The sequence below is a fragment of the Hyposmocoma kahamanoa genome, unplaced genomic scaffold (genome assembly GCF_003589595.1).
Source record: "Hyposmocoma kahamanoa isolate Upper Pololo Valley unplaced genomic scaffold, ASM358959v1 83115, whole genome shotgun sequence".
Taxonomy (NCBI): domain Eukaryota; kingdom Metazoa; phylum Arthropoda; class Insecta; order Lepidoptera; family Cosmopterigidae; genus Hyposmocoma; species Hyposmocoma kahamanoa.
The window spans coordinates 1-9,489 of NW_020654183.1; the positions used below are offsets into that span (position 1 = coordinate 1).

Below are 9,489 nucleotides of genomic sequence, written 5' to 3' on the forward strand. Positions count from 1 at the left end.
TGATCGAAAAATCATATTACAAAATTGAAGACTACGTGTTAGATAACTAGGGGATTAATCCGGGGATTAATCGCGCACTTTCTGATAATCGATTTCAATAAAACTTGGCAAATAGATGTAGTTCCACGGACTTTTGAGGTCGTTTTATTTTATAAAAAGTTATACTTGTTTATTAAACGACACAAAAAAGGAGAAGGTTCTGAAGTCGACTGTATTTTTTGTGTGTACGATATGTTACGTGTTTATTCCGTCATTTATGAGTCGATTTCGATGATTCTTTTTTTGTAGGAAAGCGGGTACCTCAGTACCTACTCCCATTCATATTTGGAAAATATTCCACTAGTAAGGGTGGCAAATTAGGGGATGAATTCGGTTTATTGGATTTCACTCACGTTTCATTAGCCGATTTCAATAAAACTTGGCAAACATATATAATTCCACAAACTTTTGAGGTCGGTTTTTTTATAAAATAAGTTATAATTGTAATACTTATCTAAGTAATGGTATTTTTTTGTTTGTAGTATTTATTTTGTTCTGCGACCTGTCCAATATAACATTTAAATAGATATTTTTTCGTATTTATTAAACGACGAACTACATGAAGAGTATTAACTTATAAGGGAATAATCTTTGAAGGCTCATTGTGTACATGTACTTCTGTTACGTACTAAAATGACTACCTACATCCTGAAAATGTAGGTAAATATTAAATTCACTGCCTTGTCTACATCCTCTAACCGCTATGCTTATACTTTGTGAGTCTTTGGCGCCTCATGGTCTACTATTTTGATCAATATTCCCGTCTCCTATTCATGCGACCTATAAACAAGTGAGATTTCACTTGTTCATAAATCTGACGTTAATATATGAACAACTTAAAAGAAGTACTAAACAAATTGGGACTATAGCTCTTTTGAGAGAGATTTAGGTCTCGTATGGAACGTATGGAATGTAAGTAATTTGCACTGAGAATTCGATCAACGTACCTACCGCAATTAATATTTTATTTGCTTTGTAATCTTTATAACGTACTTAATAAGGTTGCCAGTTAACTGCAATCGCACACCCCATGTACTGTCAGGCCATGATCGTTCTGTTATATAAGATTTTCTTAAAAAATGCAACAAGATGATTTAAAACAAAACAGCACATTTGTAACCGACATATCTCCTTCTCATAGCTTGGAGAATTAGAACTAATTTTGGGCCTAACTAATTGTAAGGAGCGTAATTATTGTTACAATGATTTTTATCGGAACATTAGTGTAATTGGGAGAACAGCGAAGTTTTAAATCAAAGTTTTAAAGCAAATTCACGTTTATCAAAAACTCATTAATAAAATGCAAAACAAATTAAAAATCATTGTTTCATTATGTTACTCTACAGACGAATTATGCATTTATCCAACGAGGCAACTAAGTCGAAAACTCACTCACGTGGTTTGCTAATAATCCGTAATTTAAGTTTTGAAATGAAAGTAAATCCGGAAAAATAGTTTCATTTCCTATGAAAGTTTTTTTTGATGTCCTAAAATCTTGTTTATTCATTTATATAACTATAATCGATTATTGACTAATCTTAAGTCACTATAGAGTCTCAATAAATTGAGACCTACGGTATTAAAACAATTAAAATTTTGGATTCGTGTAATTTATGACAGGAGTCTCTCGCGAGAAAGATCTGCCATATTCTCTGGTTTATGGTGTGTGTAAGTACGCGAGGTGTCCTCTGTTGGGCCTCCCGGATCTGTAAAACGTTTCAATCGCTTTCTGAAAGTCCATTCGCTTGCGCCATTAGTAGTCGTACACATGTTCATACAGTAAACAAAGGCACTGAGACTAAAGCGAGTGTTATGCATGTTTGAAACATGAACACAAATCGACTTAACGGTATAATAAAGCGTTAACGGCCTCTATTGAGAACACACCACCGTTTTTTGACCATTGAAAATCCTTACTTTTTTTTTATCATTAAGTATATAATGTATTTTTAATTAATCTCGTTTAGAATTATGTTATTGCTAACAGTCCTCTGCAAACTAAACCGTAAAAAAACACAATAATCCCAAAATCGTAAAGTGTAGCGATCGAAGTGACATTAGAAAGTAAAAACATAGTTGAATGAAACTGTAACATCTGTGGTCGTACGTCTGTAGACATCGGTCCCTTTCCACTCGACGCTCACACACGCATCGGCACACAAGCTAGTTGATCGAGCGCGGCGGCCAAGTGTTGTTGAGTGTTTCCTTCAGGACTGCTTCCGTATTTCGCAAAATGAGGTAAAAGCTATTTATTTTCTTAAAATGTAAAGGTCGTGTGTTCCTTTACAGTAATGTAATATTTATTCGTAATTGAACGCAGTAGGTAAGCTTAAGAGAAGATATTGGTAGTGCTGAATCTTTGTTTACGATAATTCCTAAAGTACCTAACTATGTACTCGTTTTCGGCTACCCCGTGCTCGTGCAGTACCTTAACGCCATAAATATGTTTCATTTTCAGATTAGCGGCACCATTTGCGTTAGTAGTAGCAACATGTTTCGGTTTAGATTCTGCAGGTGAGGATTCTAATTTTATATTTAGTCATAAGATAAAACAATTGAAACCAAACATTTTTGTAATTTTTTTAAAGTACACTCATAGTTCCGCACTAGGGAAACCCTGTATCACGGGTGCCGTGGGTATCACAAATTACACCCAAACTCACGAGAGAAATAAATGTAGATTATACAAATGTTTCTCTCGGCTCGGGAATCGAACCCAGGGTCTCTGCGGGGCAGACCAGCAAGGCAGCTGTCCGGCCCCGGAGGCAGTTAAATTATGTGTGGCTATTTCTACCTTTTTTTTTTCAATTATTAAAATTTTTGATCAGTTCTTTGGTATTTTCTATTGATTTTCAGTATACAATGGTTTTGAGAATGGATTCGAGTACCGAATAGAGCATGTGGCACAAAGTTGGGACGCGGCGAAAGCGAGCTGCATGCAAGACAACGCGTCATTAGCTGTGCCCAAAACAGAGGTAATGGCGGACCTGTCCCTCTCTTTTGTCGTTATTTCTCTATTTAACTCGGCTCACCCAGTCTACTAAAGCATCAAACGCCGCAACGTTTTTGAATAATAATTAAGAACACAAATTTTGATTACAGAATTATAATACGAAATACAATCTAGCCAGTATTCAACAATATCAAGTGACGGGACGAACAACTTCGCGCGCCTGGTCGCCTACACGCCTGCCCATAACAGTTACAGTGCCTTCAGAGCTTTAAATTGCAAAGATCTGAGCCCACCCGTCACCCTCAGACAAGTTGACAAGTCCCATGTGCCTGTAATTTCACCAGCACCCTTACCCTTCAAAACCGGAACACAGTAATGCTGACATTACTGCTTGGTGGCAGAGTAGGTAAGGTGCCAGTACTACCCTGGAACTCTTTCACAAGGAGCTGTACTGCTAGTAAATGAAATTAAATGTTAGAACCTGTTAACTCACGACGTATTTGAGTCGAACTTTTGCTCGACATGCTTCGAACCAGATCCTGGTCCGTAATCGTGAACTTCCGCGGTACAATTGACAGCCAGATCATTCAGGACGGCTGCGGGCGCGGCGGAGGCGGCGAGCACATACCCTCGTTTGCTTCTTTCTTATTATAGTTAACTATATGCTGGCTAGCACAGTACTAATCACGTCACGTTTTTAAAGTCTCATCCACACTGCCACTGCCGTAAGTAGTACCTATTTAACAATGTTTTTCAGCCAGTACCGTCCATCCACTGTCACGATTAAAATTCGAATCACGACCAATCTCGCCAGTTTTAGTCATTTACTTTACGCGGAATGAAATGAATTTCCCTCGCCAGTACGGACACTGCTGCGCTGTACCAAAACGGATATAGTGCGTCGAATCCGGATCCAATGAGTGTCCAGGCTGTTTCGGTTTTTAATCGACTTCCAAAAAGGAGGAGGTTCTCAATTCGACTGTATTTTTTTGTATGTATGTTACGTGATTAATTTTGTTAACTGATTTTGATGATTCTTTTTTTTTGTTGGAAATAGTGTACCTGAGTATTGGTCCCATTTAAATTTGAAGAAAATATTCCAGCTCAACCTGTGTGGTGGCAAACTATGGCAGGAATCGGGTTTCGCGCACTGTCGGGTAACCGATTTCAATAAAACTTGGCCAAAATAGAAGTAATTCCTCGAACTCGGCGGTCGGTTTTTTTTTTTTATAAAAAAGTTATAATTATTCATACTACCTACGTATGTGTTCCGCCAATCTTGTTAAATGTTGCGGCCAGTCTCGCCTATGTAATTCCCGCCACAGAAATTCACTTTAAATAGTGAGTTACCAGCTAGTTTAGTTAATATGCCCAAGGCTCGCGGTGGTTTTTCATTTAAAGTTACAAATTGAAGTCGTAAAAATTATTATTATTTAGGTGAGCAGTGGACGCCTTCCGGCTGAGGTGATGATGATGAGGTGAGCAATGGAGGATTTTGGGGGAGACCTTTGCCCAGTAGTGGGACATAATAGGCTAATAAAATAAAAAACATCTTGAGCATGCTCCACCATCAACCTCATCGTCACGTACCAGCAGGTGAAACGGAGGTCAAACGCGCACTTATATGTTTTAAAAAAACATGAAATATAAATTATTAACTTTATTTTTAAATAATTAGTTGAAAAGTATGAGTGAGTCAGTCCCCTCCCGACTGGTCGGGCCTCTGCTTCAATGCAACCATCCGTCATTCTTTTTTCCTTTCCTATTTTATTTTAAGGCTGAATTCAAGTTCATCCAATCGCTCGTGCGCTCGATGATGTTTAACGATATCGTGCACGCTGATTACAAATTCCTAGTTTGGTTGGGCATCGAGAACAGACACGATTGTGCAACTTGGATAACCGTTGATGGTGAGAGAAAATATTGACTAAATGCCTTTCGGTACACGGGTGCGATTCGTAATATATAACAACAAATGACATATTTTTAGTCGATAAAAACGCTCAACAGATATAATTAATTTATGGTATACAGACATTTGACATATTCTTGCATGATATAAAAGTCACTGGGTATAATAGACGATTGATATAACAACTTTCAATCTAATATACCGATGGCATAATGTTCATTTTATATAAACACTTCAGATATAACGTTCACTGAGTATAATGTTGAATGTGTATATGTGAAAAAAAAATTAATATAATTCCAGTGTTTAGGTGCAACGGTGAATGAACCGAATTTGTTTGCATTTCCTAGTTGGTTCGACCTCCTCCTGTGGGTTTAGGTTAGGTTAGTATATGTATGACAAAGCTGCCAGAATCCAATTTGTTTGCATTTGCTAGCTGATTCGATCTCCTCCTGTGGGTTTAGGTTAGGTTAGTATATGACAAAGCTGCCAGAATTGAATTTTTTTTGCATTTGCTAGTTGGTTCGGCCTCCTCCTGTGGGTTTAGGTTAGGTTAGTATTATGTAATTAAATATTATGCTTAAAGTTTTAATAAATATATTTTGTAATACTAAAAGCGCTTAAAGCTATACAAAAACAATTATATTTTGCGATTGTACATTTAATGGAATCAAAAAATTCTTATCAATATAGTATAGGGCGCTTCAAATATTCGTAAAACGAAATATTGTGTTATATTATTTAATACATTATACTGGTAGTACTTATACCATTTGTTCATGATGTCACTTAATCATTATATCTAATATTTGTTATACTGAAGGTTCATTATACACATTGAAATTATGCCTTTTGTTGTTATACCTTTTGTTGATTATATACAGTGAGTGATTATATCCTTAGAAATTATATCAAATGTTATTATAACAAGTGAAAATAGATTATTTGTTGTTATATCTTCCATTACACACCCTTCGGTACACGCTGTGAACTCACGTAAAATGCTATTACCACTCTCTTTGCAGGAGAACCTCTTCAAAACTTCTACAACAAATGGAGTGATGGTAACGGAATTTCAACGAGGTACGTTTCCGATACTGTACCTAATAGGTATTATGCTAAAAACTATAAACCAAATTTACTTTTTTTTTTAAATCTTATCGCAAATGTTGAAGTTCTGTATAAATATTGAGTAAGGCAATTTTCCAGCCACGCCAATGATCCTCGCTGCGCCGGAATGGACGGCATTAACCCTGGCCTTCGCGACTGGTGGTGTGAGAAGGCGCAGCCGTTCGTATGTCAGCGCCAGCAGGCCACGTTTGTGCTCATCTGATGTTCCGTCGTAGTTTTCAAAGGTGTTATGGGCTCATTAACCAGATTGAAGTTTCCCTGCTCCAAATGGCACTCACATGAAGCGCTGCGGGTTGTGCCAACCAATGCAATACATTATTTCGACTAATTATATGCTTATTGTAATGTACGTTTTCATAGCATTTCGTATATTTAATGAAACATTATTTTTGTAAGAGGTATTATAACTTTTATTACACACTTTGTTGTTAACGAACCAGCAGACAATTATAACACGAGGAGAGTGCTAAATAGTATTAATGAAATATAATTCACAATTTGGTAAAATAATGTAAAACTCTGGCGGCCCGCTGACAACGACTGACAAAGGTTTAAATTATTCGTCGCTGTCAGCGAGTCACTGCACCAGCCAGTTGCCAACATCACGGGCTCTGGTGCAGAGCACGGTTAATTAGGTGCAACTGGCAGGTCGTTCGCCACCAGGGGAACCAGCCTCAGTGGCGACTTCTACTACTTTTACGATGCCATCTTTTTTATTCTATTTTTTTTTACCATCCTGCGCAGGGAACGTTTTAATAATATGGCCAATGGGCCAAATTCCACTGGACACGTTCGAATCGGCTATTACAACTATGTCAACTACCGACAGCGATGGAGTGGCAGAAGGGCTAGACAAGTGGCAATCGCTCGCAATCTATTCCATTTCTACAATCGTTAACGATTAAACGAAAACGATAGTAGGTTGGTAGCCAAGATTACTAGATCCTGACGATCGCTTATTCTATTCGATAATTCGTTAAAAATCAAAATATAGTCTACGGTTTCGACGACAAACGTCACTTTGAATTTGACAAGTGGTCGATGTTCATAGCAAATAGTCGTGCGCTAAACAGTACCTCGAAAAGTAATGTGATATCACATTACATTTCCGTAAAAGTGATATTACACTGTGATATCACTATTACACACAACATCACACAGTCTAACACAACAAAAAAAAACATACCGACGAATTGAGAACCTCCTCCTTTTTTTGAAGTCCGTTAAAAACGCGATGCGTTTTGAAACAACCTATAAAAGACATTTCTAGAACTTAAACTTACATTATAAACAATATCTACTTACATATTACTCGAGAGAATCAAACAAAAATTATGAAACATTAAGAACCGTCTGGCAACCTACACTCACCCTGGTTAAATTTTACATTATACATTACCACGTAAAAAATCAAAATATTGTATTTAATCAAGCAATGATTAACAAATTATGCAATTTCGTTTTAAATTGTTTACGGTTTAATCCTTTTACACCATTTAGTAAGTTATTAAATAATTGGGGTAATAATACAAACATCGTTATACTGCTATATTCCAAATTAGATGCATTTACATTGCATTTCGCGTAATATTACTATCACATGAGATGTCTCTTAAACAAACATCACTCCGTGATGTTACCACTACAACATCACTCACATTACACTATAAACATCACTCCGTAATATCACCATCACTCATTACATTACGCATCACGCGTACTGTTTCAGGTAATGTATCACGCGGGTAATATTTCGGGTAATACATCACTAGCGTACTGTTTTGAAAGAAAGAAAGAAAGAAAGAAACATTTATTCAGTACCTTTAAATTGTATGTACATAAAAATAATTTAAAAACTAAAATTACTGATACTGAATGGGCACCGCTCAGCATGTGCCGTGGCTGAGAACAGCCACGTCGCTGGTATTATGCGGAACCCAGGGAGTGCGTCACAGGCGCACTAAACTAATACTACAAAAAACATTGACTTATTTAAATTCGCAATATGCGTACAAAGAATTTATGATGCGACAAAATGTGTGATGCTTAACTATATCTATACCTATTGTTAATTTATTTATAATTTATTTATAATTAATTGATAATATTATGTTATGTATGCAAACACCATTCAACTATCAAACAAACTTAATTATACATATATAAAAAGAAAAGAAAAAACTACTTATTTCCCAACTATAAAGTTGGAACTGATTGCAAAAAGTATAACCGAATTAGGCCACATATACATACCAAATTCCACTTATACACTATACATCTAATATTTCTTATGTGTTTTTTTGTAATTCTGTTAAATAAAATCTATAGTTTTTTTTAAAAGAATAAACATTATTAGAGTTTCTGATTGGAGGGGGTATATTGTTCCAGCATTTCGTGGCAGCATAACGGAAACTGCCACGAAATGCAGAAGTGTTGTGTCTAGGGCAAACTAAACGAGAAGCCGTTCTTATGTGGCGTTGTGAAAACTTAAGTTTGTCAGAAAGATATGAGGGATTTTGTGTTTTTATTATTCCGAAAAGAAGGCAACCAAAATGAAGTGCACGACGAGATTTCATGTTCATTAGGTTACTACGATTGAGATAGGGCGTGATATGGCATCGAGGAGGGATCACAAAACAGTAGCGGGCACACGCATTCTGGACTCGTTGTATAAGGGTCTTAGTCCTAGCCAACAAGCGGTCACCAATTACAGTGTCGGCGTAATTAAGTTTTGACAGAATCAGAGCCTCACACAGATGGATTCGCACATCTACGCTAAGATATTGACGAACACGATATAAAACCCTCAATCTATAAAAGCAATTACTCACAATATCCGTGACATGTTTCTCAAACCTTAAATCACTATCCATTATAACCCCCAAGTTACGCGCTTCTGTTACCTTCTGAACTACATTGCCCCCTAGTTTAATTTTTAGATCGTTATTATTGATTTGTTGTTTTTGACTTTTCGTGCCCAGCACCATGAATTTCGATTTGTCTGGGTTTAAAACTAAACAATTACGGACAGCCCAGTTTCGAATTCGTTCCAAGTCTGTGTTGAGTTTATTAACAGCCGTAGCAGTGTCATATGGCTTGAAAGTAATATACAGCTGGAGATCATCGGCATATAAATGGTATCTACAATTTTCTATCGAGTTACAGACATCTGCACTGTACAGGATAAAGAGGATCGGCCCTAAGATCGACCCTTGTGGAATTCCCCTGTTAACAGGAGAAGAATTCGATACACCTCTCGAACCATCGTCGAAGCTGACTTCAACTCTCTGTGAACGACCATCCAGGTAACTAGCAAACCACTTCAAAGCAGTACTGTCGAAGCCGTAATATGCCAGTTTCGAGACGAGGAGGTTTGTGTTAATTGTGTCGAAAGCACGGGAAAAATCAAGGAGAACGAGGATTGTACCCTTGCCTACATCTTGTCCTGCCAAAA

At 37.0% G+C, this 9,489-nt stretch overlaps 1 protein-coding gene across 1 annotated transcript; it reads left to right on the plus strand.

Moving 5' to 3' along the window:
- The first annotated feature begins 1,685 nt into the window (after positions 1–1,685).
- Positions 1,686–6,494, plus strand: LOC113234345 (CD209 antigen-like protein D). The gene is made up of 6 exons (XM_026469650.1): positions 1,686–2,277; positions 2,498–2,553; positions 2,896–3,014; positions 4,770–4,902; positions 5,930–5,987; positions 6,114–6,494. The coding sequence occupies exons 1-6, from the start codon at positions 2,273–2,275 to the stop codon at positions 6,235–6,237; spliced, it is 495 nt and encodes a 164-aa protein (XP_026325435.1). The 5' UTR covers positions 1,686–2,272; the 3' UTR covers positions 6,238–6,494.
- Positions 6,495–9,489: the final 2,995 nt, after the last annotated feature.

Coding starts and splice junctions, on each gene's coding strand:
- LOC113234345 (XM_026469650.1), top strand. Junction 4,903..5,929: donor AACTTGGATAACCGTTGATG/GTGAGAGAAAAT, acceptor CTCTCTTTGCAG/GAGAACCTCTTCAAAACTTC. Junction 5,988..6,113: donor GGTAACGGAATTTCAACGAG/GTACGTTTCCGA, acceptor GCAATTTTCCAG/CCACGCCAATGATCCTCGCT.